Source organism: Asparagus officinalis, chromosome 9 (genome assembly GCF_001876935.1).
Source record: "Asparagus officinalis chromosome 9, Aspof.V1, whole genome shotgun sequence".
Taxonomy (NCBI): Eukaryota; Viridiplantae; Streptophyta; class Magnoliopsida; order Asparagales; family Asparagaceae; genus Asparagus; species Asparagus officinalis.
Window position 1 is genome coordinate 66,754,661 of NC_033802.1, and position 24,181 is coordinate 66,778,841.

A 24,181-nucleotide genomic window follows, 5' to 3' on the forward strand; every position below is an offset into this window, starting at 1 on the left:
ATCAATTAGTCGATACCTTCGTGATTAATAAAGAGGAAATTCTTTACCTTTACCGTCGCGAAAGTCAAGTTGTTGGAATACTTTCTAGTGTAGCTGGTGAACCAAAAGAGGACCAAATAGCAACATCAATATTTTCAGCAGGTCATTACAAGTTAAAATCATGTTGTTCAGGATTTAACTTACCCTGCAACTTGGCCATCCACATGCCATGATCGCCAGTCATCGACGATGGAGTAGTTAAGCGATCTTATCCATGCTTGTGTACCGATAAATGTTATAAGCAAATCCTTGTCACCGCTGTGTGAACCCATGGAACAGCAATGCAAATTCACAGTAAGTGTGAAAAATATTTAGAGTTCCAGAATAATGTAATGAAGGGTGTAGGAAGTTTTATTGGTTTTACTTGTACACCAACGCTCGATATCCCTTTGTTGTTAGATTGAGATGATATACTACAGTACTCGGGACGTCGTATGTATAAGCCATGCTAAAATTGCACCTGACCCATTCTTGCACTGTTCCCTGCTTATCATCAAATAAACAAATATTTTAAAACAATCAGGTAGCATCAAATTAATAATTCAAGTCAGTCACTGAATTCTTTCAACTAATTTTTATTTCAAAGGATGAGAAGTTTGAATTTACTTTGTTTACAAGTGTCTACACATCCCCTAATTAACTTATATGTTCATATGAACTTTACAATTGCGTTGTGGTATACTTAGTTTATCACTCATAGTTCAACTTTACTACTAATTACAGCATACCTTTTTGATATGTAGGGCCTCCCTGGTCTTGTAGTCATTTGCCCAATAATAGGACAGATAATAAGTATAAGACTGCGATAAACATTACTGATTATTAGTAAAATGGGAAAAACCGATCACTTTCGTTCAATTAGTGGAATGTGAAGTTGCTAATAAGACTGAAGGAAGATGTGCATAACACATCTTGTGGTCGACAAGAACAAGAGAAATTACACATACTCTGCACTTGAAGTCAGGAACAACCGGTGGAAGCATGATCTCAGAATACTTCTCCTCTAAGGACCTATCACCAAACATATGCTTTCTCCGAGGTGATACAAGAGGACATTCAGGATCAAATATATAGGCAGGGGAAAATTCTGATGTAAGCTGCATTAAAACGAAGAGATGAGACTATTTTAGATAGGAAATGGCGTAAATGTCAATAGAAAATGCTCACCATGTGAAATTTGTCAAGTGCCAAACGGCATGCCATTTTGAGAGGATCAAGATTCACATAGTCCTCTCCGTTGCAGTTTGCTTGGATTTCCTGGTAAACAAGATAACATTAATGTGATAGTAATGCCTTCCACAAATGATTACCGAGGTCAGTGTAGGTTTTACAGGTTTCGGTTGTGCAATAGGTTGCAAAATCTATGTTATTTATCATTCCTAAGCTCATTAAATGATATATTAGAATAATACCAGTATCTATGTGATTGCGAACTACCTCGAATAGTTCGTCTGATATGATGCCCTCTCCATGTGCATATGGAACTTGAGAAGTCTGATCGACTAATTCACCAGTAAGTGGATTGCCAACTAGATAACCCTGAAACAGATCCAGGCTAATAAACAAAAGAACATATTTTTTTACCTTAGCAAATTATGTGCCTGATGTATGACTAAGAGGCTGTCTAATGTTTGTTTAATTAGTATATACCATCTAACGCAAAAATAATTAATATTTTCAATGATGACGTGCATCTGTTCAGTTCCTTTCAGTTATAAAACATCAATACCAGAAGCCATGCATATATGAATAAGATGTAAAATTATTTGACAGAGAAGCGAAAAGCTATAAATAAGTTGATTGCATAACCTATCCTCTCCGAAACCTACCCTTAAGAAAGCTCAAATCTCCTCCTCATGCAAATTGTCACATTAATTTCCAATTTCCATGTAACTGCAACCCTATTTAATGTAGAAATTCTATGTTCTGCTAATTTCCTTAGTTTCTCAGATCATGTATGAGCTCCCACTTCACATTCCCCACAAGTTTACAAACTAAACAAAACAGGGTATGTAGCTAATATAGAAAATGGGTTGTTAGCACTATTAATAAATATTTAGTCCCATACTTACAGCATATATGCGTACCTTGAGATTCAGGAGTGGGCTATCACCTGCTTCAATACCTAATGTTAGCAAACGAGAACGTGTTAGAATTAGCGGCTGATTTCTACTCTATAAAGACAAGAAGAACACACACACACACACACACAGAGAAAAAAAAAGAACAAAGCGTTCCTTGTCATTTTGCATTTCATATTTACAAATAGAAACATGTCAGGAAATGCAACTTTTACCTTTCGCAATCTTGTAAGTCACAACAGGAACAATCTTTCCACCGTGTGAATCACCAGCAATGTAGAGATGATTGTGAAGGTATTGTGGATGTTCAACAAGCCACTGCAACCATAGACATGTATTTCATGTCTCATGTGCATTATGAAAATTATACGTTAATTATTGCGCTAAATATCCTGCAGAAATTAGACGTTAATATCTAGACATAGCTGTACCTTCCTTAGAAATTCATAGGCTTGTACAGACGAGCTCATCTCACTGACCACATAGCCTTTAGGCTGTCTAGAGAATGAGAATCCAGATCCAACAGGAGAATCAAGAAAGATGATATTTGCAACCTAAGCTTTTGAACAGTGTGATTAATTAGTTTCGAGACATAAAAGAAGTTAAAGAGTTTGCATTAATGAAAAGGATCGTAGAAATTAATATCTGACCTTTGTCCAAGAATAATGGTTGTATACCAAAGTTGGTAAGCTACCATCATACCTTTTAGTCACGAATTTTAAAGGACCTGAAAAAATGCATCATGTAGATGAATTAGTTGTGGAAATTTACCGTCTCTTTACGTAATATTGTTGCTTAGGGAGATATATACATGAATCTTCCTATAGAGGACTCATGCCGTAGTGTCAGTTTTTTAGAAAATCCGATTGCTCTAGTATCATCTTAAGTCGCTAACCATTACACCAGAAATCCAAAGGTGTGGTGAAGATTGAGGGTTTTATTTTTATATTCTAACAGAGAGGGGTAGAAAATATAGTATGATTTTGGACGTTCCGAGATGATTGCTTCGATTTGAATTATCCGTAGGATACCATATTCTGGGGCTCTATTAAAGCTTCATGTGCAAGAGATAACTTGGATATGCCATCGATAAGCCTTGTTTTCATCCTTGCAATTATAGCCATAGATTCACAATTAGCAATACACATATCCTTCACTTTATGCAATTGTCTCCACATCCACAAATGCGCACAAATCTCCCAAATAGATTTTCTTTTTAAATAGACTGCATGGATCCGTTGTACCCGCAACAAGTCCTTCTCATGAGTAGTCCAAAGAAGCTTTAGACACATGCTTCACTTCACACCATAGAAGGGAGAAAAAAAAAAAAAACAATCCACCTTTCCTTAGACTTTACATACCTGATCCCAATTAAGCAACAAAAAAGATATTATTTGCATCGTATACATATAGTTTTGCTATTTTACTTTCCTTTATTTTAGTCTCGCATTGCTGAGGATACTAGAACTTCTCCCCTTACTCTTTTACATAAACATATTAGTGTAACAAATAAGATTATAAAGTTCTCTCATTTCTCTCTATACTTATCAGTAATTGCCGCCCCTAAAGAAATCTTCTACAATAGCTATCTATCATTTTAAGCATTTCTTTAGGTAAAATCTAATTATTCGACTAGTACAACTGGACCCCTCTTCCTCCACCTGATAGATGTTTTACCTGCCATCCTTTGATTTTTTTTGCGTGATTTTGTCAAATAAAAGATTACTAGTTTGTGGTCCGTGCAAAGCACGGTATTTTTTGCTACAGTAATCCCGCTTTTGATTTGAATTTTTGAAAGTGCTACAGTACCCAGCTCTGCTACAGTAACTTCTAAACGCTACAGTATACCAGTGTGCTACAGTAATATTTTTGATTAACCAGCAGCTACAGTAATAATCCTACGGTAAATGCTACTGTAGCATTTACTGTAGCATGAACAGTGAATCTCTGATCCTCCTATTTGTATAAAGGAATAGATAATCTCTTTTATGGTGTGTTTGGGAGTTTACTTAGGGAAGGGAAGGAAGGGGAAGGAAGGGGAATTTTTCCCCTTCCTTCCCTTCCCCTCCATTACACCCCAATTTGGGGTGTAAGAATTTGGGCCAAATTTCCCTTCCATTCCCCTCCTCTACCCTACAAAATGAAACTCCCAAACAAGGTTAAAATGAAATTTCCCTTCCCTTCCCCCTCTCTCCCCTCCATCCAAACAGGCCATTAGATAACTTCTTGCATATCGTATAGGAACCCCTAAGTAATGGGTGGGAATCTCGCGCGACAACAAAGCTCACTTGCAGTATCCTTCATGCTTCATGTCATCATTTATAAATGCCTCCCAAAAATAAGGCACATTTAGAGGGATTAGCGTACAACCCACAAACTTTGCTAAATTTTATGAAGATCCAATTCCAAACTATCATAGAAGTGCATCTCTTCTTCTAAATAAAAGTATATTGTCAATAAATTAATATAAGATGAGTTAAATTGAGAGCAAAACTTCTCTATAGGTCCCAAATGTATTAGTCAAATTTCCTTTGAGTTTTTAATGTTCGAAAGTCATCAACAAAAATCTTCAAGGGTTTCTCCGTCATCAAATTAAGTCCGTTTTGAGATTTTCCATTATCTATTGCAGACGCAGCAGCTGTTTAGACTATCTTTTCTCTCTCCTTTTTGTCACGTAAACCCCTATAAGTTTTAAAAATTATAACTAACACCTTGAAATATTATAACATTACAAATAACCCCCTAAAATTTATCAAAAGCTACAAATGGTTTGCTAAAAATTTACAACCAACCCCCAAAAGTTTTAAAAATTATAATTAACACCCTAAAAGTTATTAGTAATTTTTAGAACTTTGGGGATGCTGTTTGTAAAATTATCAGCAACAATTATCACCTTCTTGGTCAGTAATTATCAATAGTTTGGCCTACTAGCATAAAATAAAATCTGAAAAGAAATCAAGTCGAATTCATATTTAGGATGGTCAACCGCAAAGAAAATGCATTATCTCTAAATACGAAAGCAGAACCTAACATATTATATATGAAAATCGTATATATCGACAAGATCGAATGAAAGTGGGAGCACATCACAATAGATTTTGTGACAGCTTTGCCTAAGAGCTAGAAGCAGAGTAATATAGTTTGGGTGATCATTGATTGACTCACTGAGAGTGCTCATTTTAATCTTTTATGAGTTGGGCAGACTACTGAATGGTTAGCAAAGCGTTATATGTAAGAGATAGTGTAACTTTATAGAGTACCCGTTTTCATTGCTTCGGATTGATCGAGATACTAGATTCGTCTCTTATTTTAGCATTGTTTCTAGGAGAGATTGGGTAATAAATTGAGATTCAGTACTGCTTATCATCCACATACCAATGAGCAATTGAAGTGAACTATTCAGATCTTGGAGGGCATACTTCGATGTATGTTTAATTTTAGAGGTTCATGGGAGGATTATTTACACCTTATGGAATTCTCTTATAACAATAGTTGTCAAGCTAGAATTAAGATATCATCATTTGAGACATTATATGGGAGGAAATGTAGATCACCATTATTATATTGGGACAAAGTATGAGAGAGAGGAAATTGTTAGATCCTGAACTCATTCAACTATCCGAAGAAAAGATTACAATGGTTTGGAAGCAACTTAAGTAGGCTCAGAATAGATATCATACCTGCGCAGATACAGGTAGAAAACCTCTGGAGTTTAAAGTCGAAGATCACATATTTCTTAAGATTTTGTCGATTAGTGGAGCTACTAGCTTTGGTACGCATGAGAAGTTGAGTCCGTTTGATATTATTGAATGAATAGACAAGGTAGCATACCTATTCGTGTTGCCACTGTCATTGCAAGGAGTGCATAATGTATTCCACGTATCACAGTAGAGGAGGTATGTGCCCAATGTGAGTCACATTTTAGATCATTTGGAGTTGACAATTAGCTAGAGTGGATCTATCTTACTATCATCACCTGATTTCTATAGTTGACCGAAGGGAGAAGCACTTAAAGAATAATGTTATTCCCTTAGTGCTTGTGCAAAGGAATTCCTATTCACTAGGAGAAGGTAGTTGGCATGCTAGCTAGATTACGATAGTGGAGAAATATATGGATTTGTTGAAGGTATGCATCCCCTATAGTTAAAAATTTTGAGGGCAAAATTTATTTTTAGGGGGATAGGGTGTAAGGCCTTGAATTTAATTTCTTGATTAAATAATATATTTCATTGAGGAGATTTTTGCAAAATAAATATTTACTTCTACTCGATATGATGGAAATCTCTAAAGTTTAACTTTATTAAAATGATATTCATGTATTAATCCTAAATTGGATTTAATTATAATGGGGATTTGCATATGTAACCCTTAGGGTTATAAGAGTAAAGGAAATAAGTTAGTGGGTTATTATGCAAATAGGTCCATAACCTATACAAACCCAAAAATTAGGTTTCCTGTTCTTTTCTTAGAATGTATTCTTTTTGGGAGCAAGGGGTTCTACAGGAGAAGAAGGCCAGAGAGGGAAGATTGGCAGCAGGAGAACTTGTTCTTGCTTGGGGAATTATTTTTTGTTATCTCTCTCCATCTTTTTCGATTTGATCTATAAAAACCCTAGAAATTCATGCTAACTCCAGGAGGGTTTCTTTGCTGGTGTTTTCCCTTTTGTTTGGAGTAGTTTTGATGTGAGTAAACCAGGTTTACCCCAACACAATCGTTTAAAACATGAAAAGTTACTAGTTTTTGATAAAAATCCTAGTTTTCATATTTTTCTCTATGTTTGATCTTAGAAACATGTCAAAATATGCATATATGTTTCACAGTTTTGTTTATAACAGTCATGAGAATTTTTGAGGAGAAACAATGAAGAACAAGACGAATTGGATCGAGAACAATAGCTAAATCAACAATCAGAGCCATTTGGTGGCAACATTACTGGTGTGTTTGGGAGTTTACTAAGGGAAGGGAAGGAAAGGTAAACAACGAGAAGGGAAGGGAAGGGAAGAGAATTGTAATATGTTGTTTGGGAGTTGAGTAAGGTGAATGAAGGTGAAATGAAGTAAATATATGTAAATTTACATAAATGACTTTATACTAATAACACATCAGCCCTTTTATTTGTTTTGATGGGGGTAAAAATGTCATTACACCCATTTACCCTCATTTACCCTCCTCTACCGCCCAAATCGGGGGGAAAGAAAACCAAGCAATTTTACCCTCCTTTCCCCTTCCTTCCTCCTCTCTACCCTCCTTAAAAAAACTCACAAACAAGGTGAAAGCCTCATTTCTCTTCCCCTCCCCCTCTCTACCCTCCATCCAAACAGGGCATACACGTCTAATTTGAGATCAAACATCTGATGCTCTGACACCAGAAATTTGAACGTGATTTCAGACATCTGCAGGTTAGCCATGGAAGACACCTGATTTTGAATAACAGAGTAGTGTTTCTCTGTTTTTCATATAAAAACATCTAGTTTCAGGGTTCAGATGTCTGGTTTTGTTCCATACGTCTAGTTTGAGTTTTCAAACGTCTAATCTTGTACAATTTCATAACTAACTCTCTAGTGATATAATTAGTGGTCCAAATAGACTAATTAGCTATTTTAGCTTGTTTAATGAGCGTTTAAGATCTTTTTGATAATGTAGGAGTAGTCCTGTGAGATACTTACACATACATGGAGTGATTTGATCACTCAATTTAGCTTAGCACATGATAAATACATTTTGTAACTTACTATAAGTCGAATGCATATTTTAGTGAAATCGTTATGAGTAGTTTGTGCTAGAGATGACATAATTGGATGATACACCTAATCTGTGTACCTATAGACAGGTGTAGAGACCTGTATCCTAGACTATAGAGTGCAACTCAACGTAGTTACTCCTAATATACGAGTGCCTATATTTTATGATTTTGTATTAGTTATGAGTAACCACCTAAGTAGACATATTAATCATTTCATATCAAAATAAGAAGACATATTAATCATTTCATATTAAAATAAGAAAGTAACCAATATCTTTATAAAGTTGTTCATGTTGTTTATATGTAAGTGTTTGGTGGAAAATTTGAAGTAAATAAAATGAAAGAAATTTGATTTGTATTCTCTCGATCTTAATTATAATTTGAATTCTGATTATAAAAAAGAGGAGAATTGATCTGGATTCTCCCATTTGTTTAATTCTGGGTTCTTCATGATGGCGATGGAGTGCCTCCCTCGAATGCTCGCGTCGAGTTTGCTCTCCGTTGACGATCCGCACGTCTTGATTCACTAGAACGGTATCTCCTCTGTTTGTTGGAAATTTGCAGTAAAAAGACGATGAAAGAAAAATTTGACTTGTATTCCTCTCAAAATCAATTACAATTTGGATTCCGATTACAAAAGAGAGGAGAATGAATTCGATTCTCCCCTTTGTTTAATTCTGGGTTCTTCACGGTGGCGATGAGATGCCTCCCTCGAATGCTCGCGTCGAGTTTGCTTCTCGTTGACGATCCGAACGTCTTGATTCACTGGAATGATGTCATCTCCTCACGATTTGACGCTGTGGAGAACTTGCGTGGCAAGTTTTGAAATAACTCTTGACGAGTTGATAACTCTGAACGAGTTTTAGAAGAACTTGCAGAGCAAGTTTTGAACTCTGATCGAGTTGATAACTCTGAACGAGTTTGAACTCTTGAAAAAGAGTTGATTTGAACCGAAAGTTCAGTTAATAAGCCAAGGAAGAAGCTCCTGTTGCTGGTCTCCAAAACTCCTTGTTGCTGCAGAACGCGGCAAGATGCTCGATCAAGGATCCCCAAAAAGTCAGCTCCCCCCCTCCAAAAAAAAGAGGATCCGAACTCAGTTGAGTTTTGAGGTATTTATAGGGGGTTAAGGGTATAACCGCCCCCTTAAATATCTCCTTAATGAGGGTTTAATGGGGTCTAACTGCTCCCCATAAATCTCTCCATGATAGGGTAGTGATCCCCTAAAATCTTGGGGAGAAAACGGTTCTGGAACCGTTCAAATCGTGCTTGAACGAGTTAAACGCTGAAAACAGCGTTCTGGGCTCGAACTGTGCGTTTCTGGACCTGAAACGCACAGTTGAGGTTGAAAAACGCACAGCTGGGGCTGAAAACGCACAGCTGGAGCTGAAAAACGCACAGCTGGGCTGAAAACGCACAGTTGAGGCTGAAAACGCACAGCTGAGGCTGAAAACGCACAGCTGGGCCTGTAAACGCACAGTTGAGCCGTAAACGCACAGTTGGCCTGTTTCAGGCTAAAAACGCACAGTTGAGCCCATAAACGCACAGTTGAGCCGTAAACGCACAGTTGGCCTGTTTCAGGCTAAAAACGCACAGTTGTGCTGTTTTAAAGATTAACTCTGCGTTTCTAGATTGAAAACGCAGAGTTGAGCCTGTTTAAAGGCTGAAAACGCACAGTTGTGCTGTTTTAGCGATTAACTCTGCGTTTTGATGTTGAAAACGCAGAGTTGAGCATGTGCGCTTTGACTCTGTAATGCAGAGGCGAACCTTAGGCGGGCTTGGCGGGCTTCAGGCTAAGTCCAATGTTCTGATGAAGTCCAGTCTTGCAGACGGTCTTCAGAACATTACTTGCTACGAAGAACAGGTCATAACTTTCAAACCGTACGTCGGAATTGGACGAATTACATATGAAAATCGGCTATCTCGACGAGACGGGGCCATCCGAACCTAGCCGAAGGCTTCGGTTCGCTTCCTCCGTTTTGCCAAATTCCTTACGGTTTGAGAGATATCTGCATTTTAATATGAAGAGACCGTCAATTTGTAGTCTCTTTTGCTAGAGCTTTGCACAGATCGTCCTCTTGTAATCTTCGTCTTGGCTCCTTGAAAATATGAGAGTCGTCAGGTTGTAACTCCCGATGTTGATTGTGAATGCTGTTGAATTGGGGCCTTCATTAGTTGTTGTGAAGGTCGTCAGATTGTAACCTTCTACGTGAAAGTCCTCAAATTGTAGCCTTCTGGAAGTCGTCAGATTATAACTTCCATCATCGGTGTTTGATGAGGGATTAACTATCTATTGTGATTTTTAGACAGCCTACAGAACCCCCTCCAAAGTTTTCGAAAGTTCGCGGTTGACTGGGACGAATTTTCGGAATACTTTGGATCTCAACTCTGATCTTGGAGCTGTTGATTCCTTGTCACAAAGGAGTTGTTCTCTGCACTCGCTTCGAAAGCAGCTTGGTTGAACGGATTTTCCATGCAGGACCTGTGTGAAGGTATGTGCCATAATCCTGCTTCTGGAATGTGGGGGTGGACCCTGCATTTTGAACTTGAGATGCGGGTTTCACCGTTGCATGTTGAATTTGGAACACAGGTGTGACCTCGGCGTTTGGTTTTTTGCATCGCGGGTCAACATTTTGACTTAAGACATGGAAGTGGCTTCCGTGCATTTTTGACTAAGTCTTTGAGACTTGTCTTTGGCGCATCTGTTTTAAGTCTCGACTCACATCTATTAAGCTGATGGGCCTGCAAATGTGCGTAGGATTTTTGGCAAACCCTCAGCCATCAACGGATTTGATAAGCCTTTACCGATTACCGTTTGAGTCGGGCTAGCATGTGAATTATCTAGGTCCGTTCCACATGTAACGTTGTGCTAAGAGAATGAACTCTCTTAGTCTTGATGCTATGATTTTGAATACATAGACTTTGTCATTTTGACGGGAAAAGACTAACCGGCAACGCGTGTTAGGCGTAGACTTATCTCTTATTAGGGATCGAGATAAAGTCCCCCATGCGTGTGAGGCATGGATTTTGATGTCCTTTTCACGGTAAAAGACTAACCGGCAACGCGTGTTAGGCGTAGACTTATCTCTATTTAGGGATCAAGATAAAGTCCCCCATGCGTGTGAGGCATGGATTTTGATGTCCTTTTCACGGTAAAAGACTAACCGGCAACGTGTGTTAGACATTGACTTATCCCTACTTAGGATTCAGGATAAAATTCCCCATGCGTGTAAGGCATGGATTTTGGCGTTATTAATAACGACCTGCTACGATATTGAATACGTAGGCTTTGCTATTATTGCGGGAATAGGCTACCCGGCAGCATGTGTTAGATGCAGACTTATCTCTAATTAGGGATCGAGATAAAGTCCCCCATGCGTGAAGGCATGGATTTTTGGTGTCATTTCTTCCTGTGTAGCTTGAAACACCGAAAGAATTAACAAGTTCATTGGGGGGTTGACTGTTAGAGGTGTTATGTTAACATAACAGTATTTTACGGACCTATCGCTCTATTGAAGAGAGTCGATAAGTTGATTTGGTCGTCAGAGGTGTGGTGTTAACTTGACGAGTTTGTGGACCTATCGCTCCATTGAAGAGAGTCGATAAGCGGATTTTGTCAGAGGTGTAGTGTTAACGTGACAAGAAAGATATTGCTATGGAAGCAATTTTGAGAACTTATCGCTCAATTGGAGAGAGTCGATAAGTTGATTTGGTCGTCAGAGGTGTGGTGTTAACTTGACGAGTTTGTGGACCTATCGCTCTATTGAAGAGAGTCGATAAGTTGATTTGGTCGTCAGAGGTGTGGTGTTAACTTGACGAGTTTGTGGACCTATCGCTCCATTGAAGAGAGTCGATAAGCGGATTTTGTCAGAGGTGTAGTGTTAACGTGACAAGAAAGATATTGCTATGGAAGCAATTTTGAGAACTTATCGCTCAATTGGAGAGAGTCGATAAGTTGATTTGGTCGTCAGAGGTGTGGTGTTAACTTGACGAGTTTGTGGACCTATCGCTCTATTGAAGAGAGTCGATAAGTGGATTTTGTCAGAGGTGTAGTGTTAACGTGACAGGATTTGTGTTGCAATTGGAGCAACTTTGGGGACTTATCATCCTATTGACGAGGATTGATAAGTGGGTTTTGTCAGAGGTGTAGTGTTAACGTGACAGGATTTGTGTTGCAATTGGAGCAACTTTGGGGACTTATCATCCTATTGACGAGGATTGATAAGTGGGTTTTGTCAGAGGTGTAGTATTAACGTGACAGGATTTGTGTTGCAATTGGAGCAACTTTGGGGACTTATCATCCTATTGACGAGGATTGATAAGTGGGTTTTGTCAGAGGTGTATTGTTAACGTGACAAGAATTTGGAGTGATGCAAACTGAATGCATACTCTGTGGGGATGATGATCGTCAGAAGTGTAATGTTAACTCGACGATGTGAAAGATTCGTTACTCTTAATCCAGTGGATTCCAAGTAACCAACCCCCAGTCTTGATGAAGACTTAGCAGGGGAATAAAAAAGAGGTAGACAAGGCACATCACCTAGTGGGGCACTATCCATGAAGTCGGAATAGAATCACATCACCAGGTAGGCCATTATCTGATGAGTTTGACTATCAGAGGTAATTGTTAACGTGATAGTTGTTGGAGGCCCGGCATCCTACTGAAGAGGATTAGCTTCAGTGGCCGTAGTATCTTCCCCTTCTGACTGAGGAGATTGGACTTGGTCCGATTGCTCTGGAGAAGGTTGGGCTTGGTCCGATTGCTCAGGTTGATCCTGCCTACTTTGTTCTTCAGCTTTGATCCTGGCAATGATTTTTTGAGCCTGCTCGCCTTGAGAGATTAGTTGTCTCCAAGAACGGCATTCTGCAACTCCTATTCGGGCTAGGAGGTCGGTTTGCAAGTTGTGTCGACAGGTCTCTACTAAGGTAGATTGTGTCATACCTGACGAACACCGGAGAGCCATGGATCGGAATCTTTTGACATAGGCTTTGACGGACTCCCTCTTCTTCTGCTTAGTAGCAAGAAGGGTATGGATGGAGACTTCTGTATCCTCTTCAAAGAATCTTGACAGGAAGAGTCTCTCTAGATCCGCCCACTTTTGGATACAGCCCGCAGGCAGTTTCCTGAACCATTCAAAGGCAATTCCCTTGAGGGTGCCAATGAACAATCGAGCCAGTATGGCATCGTTCGATATTATATTTCCAGTCTGTGACTTGAAATGATAAATATGTTGGTTCGGTGATCCCGTGCCGTCAAAAGTTTGTAGCGTCGGGACCTCGAACTTTGGAGGATAAGGGGCTGCATCCCATTCGGCAGGATAGGGTCTGATAACTCCCTCATCTTGGAGCTCGCTTCTGTTAGCAATGGCTTTAAGGCGGGCTTCCAATTCTTCCATTTTGGCAGACTGAAGATTCTGCTCGTTCTCAGTCTCTCTTCCTTCATCAGAGGAAGATTCCAGGCTGTGGGCTTCTTGGTCAGAAGCCGCATCATCAACCACTTTTCCCTTCCCTTTGCTTGTGTGAGGTCGGGATGAAGACGCTTTTCCTCTCCGGGAAGATTCTTGCCTAAGCGGCGAATCTGTCTCCTGAGATTTGGCCTTGTCTGCGACGATTTGAGTCAACATGGCCATGAGTTCATTGATGGCCTCCTGCTGAGATTTGAGCATGGCCTCCTGTTCATCAAGTCTCTTCGCGAGATCTTCATGGTTTCCCGTCATATAAGCGAAGCTCTTATGTTCAACAAAAGAGCTTGATGACTGGGACTCTGCAATGGCTGAGTGTTCGTCATCGGAATTAGTTCCTCTGGCTAAACTCTGATAGTTGATAGGAGGAATGGCTCCTGTTCGAGTCCGAGTACGTTGGTAGATTCCTTCAAACTCGTTAGTGATTTCTCTGACGCTTGGAGAATGATCTGTCTCTGACCCGTCGGAACTAAGGGTTGATGATCTCCCTCTACCAACCATGTTAGAAGTGACTCCAAGGTATTCAACCTCTAAAGTCTTCTTCCTGTGATGATGTCGTCGATTATTGAGCAAAACGACATTCGTCGGTCGGTTGAACATCGACAGCAATTCCCGCAAGTCAGAGACTTGGGATGAACCTCTCACAGAGCGTGAGGGTAGAGATGGAACCCCCTGTCCATTAAAGGATGAGACTGGCTCCTGGTGAACATGGATCTTGAGTCCACGTTGATCTTTTTGAACACGACGAATCGCATCGTGTTCTGAAGAAGAAACACGAGGGTCGTGTTCTGTTTTACTAACGCTAGACCGAAGTCTGCGTTTTGTTGATGAAACGCACCTTTGCCGGTTGCGTTTTTGTTGGTTAACGCAGTTTGTAAGTCTGCGTTTTGGATCTTGAACGCACTCCTGAGAGTTGCGTTTTGGTTCTGAAACGCACTCCTGAGAGTTGCGTTCTGCCAAATCAACGCAGTTTTGAAGGCTGCGTTTTGATTGCACAACGCACCACTGAGGGCTGCGTTTGGCATAAACTGAGCCCACTCCTTTAGAGGTAGGGCTGCTCGAGTAATCTCGGCGACTAAAGGAGAGGGTTTCCTTTGGCATAGGAGCAACCTTTGGAGCTTTAGTCTCCTTGGCACCTCTCACAGAGCGTGAGGGTAGAGATGGAACCCCCTGTCCGTTAAAGGATGGGACTGGTTCTTGGTAAACATGAATTTTAAATCCATGTTGATCATTTTGAACACGACGAATCACATCGTGTTCCAAAGAAGGAACACGAGGGTCGTGTTTAGCTTGATTAACGCAAGACCAAAGTCTGCGTTTTGCTAGTGAAACGCAGTCCTGCGATCTGCGTTCGGATTCAGAAACGCACTCCTGAGAGTTGCGTTCAGTTTGTGAAACGCACTCCTGAGAGTTGCGTTTTGGTTCTGGGACGCACTCTTGAGAGTTGCGTTCAGCCAGATCAACGCAGGTTTGATGTCTGCGTTTAAATGATAGAACGCACTCCTGAGAGTTGCGTTTGAGTTCTGAAACGCACTCCTGAGAGTTGCGTTTAGCTGGGCTTTTGCAGAGCTCATGTTGAGGCTCATAAACGCGGAGTTCGCGTTGATTGGAGGATCGGCTTTGGAGTCGTGCCGAAGTCGACTCTTCTCCTTTAGGGAGGGGACTGTATGAACAGTGCAACCCCCATGGGAGATAGTCTTTAGATGAGTTGGCTACAACTGGAGCTTTAGTCTCCTCGGAAACTTTGTGGATCTTGCGCATAGCCTTGGGGCTAAGGGATCCGGAGGAGATGGCCTCCTCATACTTGGCTTGATTAAACTCGATAATCAGAGTTTCAACGGTCATTCCAGTGAGATGAACGTCGGATTGCACCACCACTTCTTCGTCAGAGAAGCTTGTTCCCAGCCACCACTTCTTCGTCAGAGAAGCTTGTCCCCAGCGGAGTCGCCATCTTTTGTTTGTTGGAAATTTGTAGTAAAAGAAATAATGAAAGAAAAATTTGACTTGTATTCCTCTCAAAATCAATTACAATTTGGATTCCGATTACAAAAGAGAGGAGAATGAATTCGATTCTCCCCTTTGTTTAATTCTGGGTTCTTCACGGTGGCGATGAGATGCCTCCCTCGAATGCTCGCGTCGAGTTTGCTTCTCGTTGACGATCCGAACGTCTTGATTCACTGGAATGATGTCATCTCCTCACGATTTGACGCTGTGGAGAACTTGCGTGGCAAGTTTTGAAATAACTCTTGACGAGTTGATAACTCTGAACGAGTTTTAGAAGAACTTGCAGAGCAAGTTTTGAACTCTGATCGAGTTGATAACTCTAAACGAGTTTGAACTCTTGAAAAAGAGTTGATTTGAACCGAAAGTTCGGTTAATAAGCCAAGGAAGAAGCTCCTGTTGCTGGTCTCCAAAACTCCTTGTTGCTGCAGAACGCGGCAAGATGCTCGATCAAGGATCCCCAAAAAGTCAGCTCCCCCCCTCAAAAAAAAAAGAGGATCCGAACTCAGTTGAGTTTTGAGGTATTTATAGGGGGTTAAGGGTATAACCACCCCCTTAAATATCTCCTTAATGAGGGTTTAATGGGGTCTAACTGCTCCCCATAAATCTCTCCATGATAGGGTAGTGATCCCCTAAAATCTTGGGGAGAAAACGGTTCTGGAACCGTTCAAATCGTGCTTGAACGAGTTAAACACTGAAAACAGCGTTCTGGGCTCGAACTGTACGTTTCTGGACCTGAAACGCACAGTTGAGGTTGAAAAACGCACAGCTGGGGCTGAAAACGCACAGCTGGAGCTGAAAAACGCACAGCTGGGCTGAAAACGCACAGTTGAGGCTGAAAACGCACAGCTGAGGCTGAAAACGCACAGCTGGGCCTGTAAACGCACAGTTGAGGCTGAAAACGCACAGCTGAGGCTGAAAACGCACAGCTGAGGCTGAAAACGCACAGCTGGGCCTGTAAACGCACAGTTGACCTGTTTCAGGCTAAAAACGCACAGTTGAGCCCATAAACGCACAGTTGAGCCGTAAACGCACAGTTGGCCTGTAAACGCACAGTTGAGCCCATAAACGCACAGTTGGCCTGTAAACGCACAGTTGGCCTGTTTAAAGGCTGAAAACGCACAGTTGTGCTGTTTTAGCGATTAACTCTGCGTTTTGATGTTGAAAACGCAGAGTTGAGCATGTGCGCTTTGACTCTGTAATGCAGAGGCGAACCTTAGGCGGGCTTGGCGGGCTTCAGGCTAAGTCCAATGTTCTGATGAAGTCCAGTCTTGCAGACGGACCTCAGAACATAATTTGCTGCGAAGAACAGGTCATAACTTTCAAACCGTAAGTCGGAATTAGACGAATTATATATGAAAATCGGCTATCTCGACGAGACGGGGCCATCCGAACTGAGCCGAAGGCTTCGGTTCGCTTCCTACGTTTTGCCAAATTCCTTACGATTTGAGAGATATCTGCATTTTAATATAAGGCTTCGGTTCGCTTCCTACGTTTTGCCAAATTCCTTACGATTTGAGAGATATCTGCATTTTAATATGAAGAGACCGTCAATTTGTAGTCTCTTTTGCTAGAGCTTTGCACAGATCGTCCTCTTGTAATCTTCGTCTTGGCTCCTTGAAAATATGAGAGTCGTCAGGTTGTAACTCCCGATGTTGATTGTGAATGCTGTTGAATTGGGGCCTTCATTAGTTGTTGTGAAGGTCGTCAGATTGTAACCTTCTACGTGAAAGTCCTCAAATTGTAGCCTTCTGGAAGTCGTCAGATTATAACTTCCATCATCGGTGTTTGATGAGGGATTAACTATCTATTGTGATTTTTAGACAGCCTACATCCTCCTCACGATTTGACGTTGTGGAGAACTTACAAAGCAAGTTTGAAACTCTTAATGAGTTGATAACTCTGAACGAGTTTAAAACTCTATGGAAGAGTTGATTTAACCGAAAGTCGGTTATAAGCCAATGATGAAGAAGCTCATGTTGCCGATCTCCAAAGCTCCGGCCAAAGGATGAAGGATCTTCTTTGCTGCCAAGTCTCAGATCCAAAATACCGGCCCAAACCGAGAGCCAAATCCCCTCTGCTCGAACCCCCGAACTGAATTAATTTTCAGTTATTTATAGAGGAGTAATGGGTGTAACCGCACTCAAATCGTGAGAAACAATTTTGAAACTATTCAAGGGTTTAAAGGGTGTAATCCCCCCTAAAATCTCTCCATAATGGGGTCTAACCGACCCCATTAAGTGAAGATACGATTTTAAAACCGTTCAGGTTCTGTTTGAACCAATCAACCATAAAAAACACGGGTCTGACCCCCGTGTTTTGATGTTATAACGCATGTCTGACTCTAACGTTCTGATATTGCAACGCAGGGAGGACTTCTGCGTTATGTTGTTGACACACGGGGAGGATCTCCGTGTTTTGGTGTGGCAACGCAGGGAGGACTTCTGTGTTATGTTGCTGACACACGGGGAGGACCTTCTCGTTTTGGTGTGGCAATGCAGGGAGGACATATGTGTTTTGTTCCGAGAACATAGCCATGAGCTATGCGTTTTGAATCTGGGACGCACAGGTGAGCTCTGTGCCTGGATTTGAAGAGACCGTCAATTTGTAGTCTCTTTTGCTAGAGCGTTGCAAAGACCGTCATCTTGTAATCTTCATCTTGGCTCCTTAAAAATATGAGAGTCATCAGATTGTAACTCCCGATATTGATTGTGAAGACTGTTGATTAGAGCTTTTATAAGTTATTGTGAAGGTCGTCAGATTGTAACCTTTTAGAAGTTGTCAGATTATAACTTCCATCATCGGTGTTTGATGGGGTATCAATTATCTATTGTTATTTTTAGACAGCCTACAATAAGCTGCACACACAACACAACTAGAGATATCCTGTTGATCATATGATCAGTATACTTCGATTTATATATTCTTTCTTGTCTAGAGAATACGATTTTGATCATGCTTGATCAGCTAACTGTTTGGTGGAAAATTTGTAGTAACAAGAAAATGAAAGAAATTTGATTTGTATTATCTCGATCTCAATTATAATTTAGATTCCCGATTATAAAAGAGAGGAGAATTGATCTGAATTCTCTCATTTGTTTATATCTGGGTTCTTCACGGTAGCGATGAGATGCCTCCCTCGAATGCTCGCGTTGAGTTTGCTTCTCGTTGACGATCCGAACGTCTTGTTTCACTGGAACGATATCTTTTCCTCACGATTTGACGTTGTGGAAGACTTGCGTGGTAAGTTTGAAACCCTGAACGAGTTGATAACTCAGAGCGAGTTTAAACTCTTGTAAAAGAGTTGATTGATTTTAACCGTAATTGGTTAGGCAAGCCAAGCGCGAAGATAGCCCTAAGAATCTATTACCGAGAAGATAATCCAAAGAAGCCGATATCTAGATCTCCAAAATTCTCAAAGATCCAAAGATATCCCCCCTCTTCCCTCTCTCTAAACTAAGCTGATCTTTCAGCTATTTATAGGCGATTAGGGGGTGTAACCGCCCCTAAAATCACTCCTTTATGGGGAAAATGAGATGTAACCGCCCCTTAAATCATTCCTGAGTGGAGTTGTGATCCCCTCAGATCGTGAAAAATGGTTTTGAAACCGTTCAGCTCGTGTTTGAACGAGTCAAACGTAAAATCCGTGTTCTGGCGTGAATTCTGCGTTCAAACGCAACGTCTGGAAGCTCGTTTGCAGCGTATGGCAGCTACGTTTATAGCATTTGAAAGCTGTGATTGTAGCAATTTGGAAGCTGCGTTTGGCAACGGATGGAAGCTATCTTGGCAGCTTTTGGAGGCTGCGTTTACGACCGAACATGAGCTGCGTCTGGGCTTGATCTACGTCAGCGATGGCTGATAAGAAGCTGCGTCCGCAGTTGAATTAGCGTTGCGTCTTGATGCTGAAACACGGGGAGGACTTCCGTATCTTGGTTTGAGGAGACCGTTAATTTGTAGTCTCTTTTTGTCAGAGCGTTGCAAAGATCGTTGTTTTGTAATCTTTGCTTCAGATCTTTGATATGTGAGAGTCGTCAGGTTGTAATTCTCGCTGTTGATTATGAAGGCTGTTGATTAGAGCTTTCATCAGTTATTATGAAGATCGTCAGATTGTAACCTTCATCGATCTACATGAAAGTCTTTAAATTATAGCCTTCTAGAAACCGTCAAATTATAACTTCCATCATCGGTGTTTGATGAGGATCAGCTATCTGCAGTGATTTTTAGACAGTCTACACTAACCATTGATTCATGTAGTTCCCAATATTTCCTCGTTTAAACCTTATCTTTAACCTTGTCTATGGACTCCTTGCTCAGGTAACAAAGTGGGTAAGAAAGTGAGTCCGACTGTAGTGAATGGAGTCTTCTTGAATAAGCAGGTTATAAGGAAATAATCAGCACTATGCAGTAGATTTATCATAAACAATAGAAGTTAATTGTTTATTTTGATATAGTAGATACTTCTTGAATTCTTAAGATAAATTATCTAGATTTAAAGGCCGTGTTTGAGCCAAGACATTTGTATTTCTTTCTGAATATTGAAGTCATCTATCTGGTGGATGTAATACTTGGACAATTTATTATATCTCATTTTGTTTTCACTTGATTATTTCCGTGTTGTTGATGTTGTTGTAATGACACCTATATTTTATGTATATTTGTATTGTGGGTGTATATTTCAAAGCGGGTTACGCAATATTTATGGGACATTTTGTTGGTTCTGTAAATATTATGCTCACCAGGTCATTCCTGGAAGCGAGACGCGACATGACGTTTCAACCGCTTCGTAGTCAAACAGAATCGCGCTGACCGCAAGCGTGAGAACATGTGCACCAAGGGAGCCCTAAACCCGTGGTAAATCAGGTTACACTAGATGAAGATATAATGCAATGTCATATGCGCTCCATATCGAGCTATAATTCATACAACATAATCTAAAAGCAACCAGAGCATCCAACAAAGGCACATCGAGCCATGGGTCCAATTAGAGTTAGTCCTTTTGAGTCAATTAGGACCAAGCAGATTAACCTAGTTCATCTTCTGATGGGCCTTTGCAAACCCTAGCAAAACGTATAGTCGGCTTTCTTCAATACCTGACTATAACTAGACGCACATGACTTCTCTAGCTCATCTTACGGTCCTTCTAGAAGGACCCAAAAATGGGACATGTTCATGGAACAAGTGAGGTGGCTGCTCGCACATGCGGGTGACTCATTCAATAACGAATAAGGCTATTTATATCAAGAAATTATTAGATGAAAGTTTCACCTCTTCCAAAGTAAAACCAACTGAATCCTGCCCACAAAAAAAAAAAAAAAACCCAAAATCCGACCACAAAAATCTGCTTCGTTCAAATCCTCCCATTAAACCGAGCCCAAATATGTTATCACCGCATATAACTTCAAAATTCACTCGTGGTCTGTGTTAGTTTGAATCTTATTATTAGTTCTTTTTCGTCAGTCAAGGAATATTGAGGCGAAGGAGAGGATAAAATGAGGATAATAAATGTAGAATAAAAATGCTCCCACGTCATCTCTCCCGTGGCTTGGTCTGATTTTTTGGGATCAAAAAAGAATTGTGGCTAGCTTTCAATGGTACAAGGTCCGAACTGATCAACACGTTTAGTCATTAAGTTTATGTGCGAGATGTGTTGCTTTTAAATTATGTACGTACGGCTGTTTGCATCTGGTTTCGTTGGATTGTACGTCATCGTTATGTGCATTGTTTATGAAATTTGATGTTGAGATGTCCTGCTACGAGTCCAAGGGTGTTGTTTTCTTCTACACGGAATTTTGAACTTTTCTTCGTCTTAATAAAATGACAGCTGACCACGATGTCCACAACGAGGTCTTTGTTCTTTAGTGTACGCGGAGCGTTTGGTTGTTGGGGAGGGAGGGAGAATGAATAATTTTCTTCAAATACTTATTTTAAATCCAATTTTATGCATAATAATAAAGTGTATCCAAGCATCAGATGATTTCAAACGCTTTCACTTAATATCGACCTCCAAACAAGTGATTTATCTGATCGCGGGTTTCAAACCCTAAACTTAGAATTCCTTGATCTTAAATCAGCCTCTCAATTATCTAAATCTCATTTCTGGAACGCAACCTTAGAAGTTATTTTAACGTAAAAGTTTAACCTATTAGATTGTTGATGGACAGACGCAAAGATATTAAGGGTAAGCTAGCGTCTAGAATTCTTATCTTACCAAAGTGACGTACGTCGTTTTCTGATCAAAGCCTGCCCCAAGTAACTCTGTTGGCTTATATTATTATTTTTAGGAAGAATTTTTCAAAACAGACCCGCTTTAACTTTTTTTTCTTAAAACCGACCCGTTTTTTTTTAATTTATCAAAACCGATCCGATTTTGTAATTAGCAGCTTAATCACCATCCTAAACAGTCGGGGTTGGCAACCCCGACTATTTAGGAAGGTGTTAAACCCTAATTAGAAGCCTTAAACCCTAAAAATTAATGTCCTAAATAGTCGGGGTTGCCAACCCCGACTATTTAGGAATGTGATTAATCTGCTAATTACAAAATCGGGTCGGTTTTGATAAATAAAAAAAACGGGTCGGTTTTAAGAAAAAAAAGTTGAAGTGGGTCTGTTTTGAAAAATTCTTCTATTTTTAGCGTACATAACAAAACAACACTGATCTTTGGGGGTCTTTCGCACAATATCTCCCTAAACTTTATAAATTGAAAAACGTTCTAAACTTTAAAAACTATAGGGTTAATTACAGAAAAACTACCATGATATTTTGTGGAGTTGCAGTAAACCCCCTATCAACTTTTTTTATTACACTAAACCCTTCTGCACTTCAGAAGTTGTCGCACATAGCTCCCATGAACTATCTTTTCACTAAATTTCACATGAAAATTGCTTATTTTGTCTATCCAAATTAGCACAATTGATTCGAACATCTAGATGAAAATAATTCCCTATCCCAAAAAATTACCTATACTTTTTAAGGAGAAAAGGTATATTTTTAAGGAGAAAATTTTCGCGCTTTTTTTTGTCATGTTCTTACCAGTGACATGTTAGCTAGAGTTGATGAAGCTACTATGAGTATTAAAAGATAAATTTTTAGATAAGATTTAGTGAAATGTTTTTAGATAAGATTTGGTGAAATAAACCCTTCTACACTTCAGAAGTTGTCGCACACTTCAAAAGTTTTTAGATAAGATTTTGTTCTGAGCAGGTATGTCACATTAGACTCTTAGCAGGTGGAGAGTGTTGATCAGATCATTAAGATATCACAGCGGGTGAAGAGTGATGCTACTCCACGTTGGGTGCAGATTACTCAACATACTCCAGATCATACTGCATCGTTTGGGATTTCAGCTGAGGTGACACAGTTTGGAGATCATTTGAATTTAGATGCAGATGATGAGTTAGTTGATTCGAGTGCAGCTGGTGGACATAGTTCGTATTTGGTTATGACCGTTGGTTCACCTCAGGTGGAGGTGTTAGATTGTTTCACTTTGAGGCCATTTGGAGAACTATCAGCCGCAGATTTGTTGATGATGTTGGAGAAGAATTACAAACTCTTCTAGTTGATTGAGGGCCTTTGGAGGCCGTTGGGTGAACTACGTAATGGCTTGATTCCTTAGGCAAGAGGATACGTAGGCAGTCATTTATGATGCAGCCGGTTTGGTGAGTTGATACTGACTATTTGGAGTTTGTTCGCATTCTCGTTTGGGTTCTCGACTTGTTGTGGATTGAGTCCGTTATCGTGGTTTTGTTCTACTTTGTACTAGACGCAACAAGTGAGACGTTTGATTTAGTTAGTGTCGGCTCAGTTTTGGAAAAACTTCGCCGAGGTAGAGAATTGTGAAAGCGAATAAGGAATTTGAGAAAAACGTGAAAAATAAACAAAACAGGCTCCACCACACCCTGGTGTGGTGTCTGCCACACCCAGGTGGCAGAATCTGTCTATGTTGACATGGGTGTGGTGTCTGCCACACCTAGGTGTGGCAGAATCTGCTCTGTTTTTAGGGGTGTGGTGTCTGCCACCCCCGGGTGTGGCAAACTTGTTATTTTAGAATTCCAATCTGTTTGGGATTGTGTTTTGTTAAAAATAGAAACACGTTTTTATGGTTTCTTTGGCTTTGATTGGGATTTTATTAAACATTGATGGGGGATATTTGAAGCACAAAAAAGGTATATTCTGAGCTATTAGTTAGGGTTTTATTTGGAGAGAATTAGAGATTTATTGGTGAGATTAGTTGGTTGTTTTGAGTGATTTGTAATCTCAGTTTGTACTCTTCTTCTCTATTAGTAAAAACGCATCCCCTTCTTGCCCGGTGGACGTATGCAACTTGCCGAACCATGTAAAAATTGGTTGTTTTTGTATTTGTGCTGTTATCTTGAATTGTTTAGCCTTCTATCTCGACGTTTGGTTTGGTTCGATTCCTCGAAGCAAAACAATTTGGCCGCTGCGCACAACAAGCTCTCATGAACTATCTTTTCACTAATTAAATTTCACATGAAAATTGCTTATTTACTCTATCCAAATTAGCACAATTGATTCTAACATCTAGATGAAAATAATTCTCTATCCCAAAAAATTACCTATATTTTTAAGGAGAAAAAGGTATTTTTTAAGGAGAAAATTTTCGTGCTTTTTTTTTCCTCTGCTTACCAGTGACATGTTAGCTAGAGTTGATGAAGCTTATATGAGTATTAAAAGATAAAAATTTAGATAAGATTTATTGAAAAGTTTATAGATAAGATTTAGTGAAATAAAACAGTTCATGAGGGTTACATGCAATAACTCCTAAAATTCAAAGAGGTTTAGTCAAATAACAAACTTACGAGGGTTTACTGTAACTCTCTAAAGCTTATGGTTTTTTTTTT

The 24,181-nt window shown here is 40.0% G+C and overlaps 1 protein-coding gene across 2 annotated transcripts in view; it reads right to left on the reverse strand.

Annotated features, from left to right (window-relative positions):
- Positions 1-24,181, reverse strand: part of LOC109824298 (serine carboxypeptidase-like 18) — a 30,040-nt gene that overhangs the window by 413 nt on the left and 5,446 nt on the right. The window contains exons 3-13 of one of the 2 annotated variants that reach the window (XM_020390862.1): positions 2,771-2,847; positions 2,552-2,674; positions 2,336-2,438; positions 2,127-2,164; positions 1,477-1,578; positions 1,207-1,296; positions 987-1,136; positions 768-839; positions 404-522; positions 184-297; positions 48-93 (exon numbers count right to left, since the gene is read on the reverse strand). In XM_020390862.1, the coding sequence (XP_020246451.1) occupies positions 48-93; positions 184-297; positions 404-522; positions 768-839; positions 987-1,136; positions 1,207-1,296; positions 1,477-1,578; positions 2,127-2,164; positions 2,336-2,438; positions 2,552-2,674; positions 2,771-2,847 (1,034 nt within the window). Of the gene's footprint in view, positions 1-47; positions 94-183; positions 298-403; positions 523-767; positions 840-986; positions 1,137-1,206; positions 1,297-1,476; positions 1,579-2,111; positions 2,165-2,335; positions 2,439-2,551; positions 2,675-2,770; positions 2,848-24,181 lie in introns of both variants that reach the window. The other variant, XM_020390861.1, reaches the window with a different exon arrangement.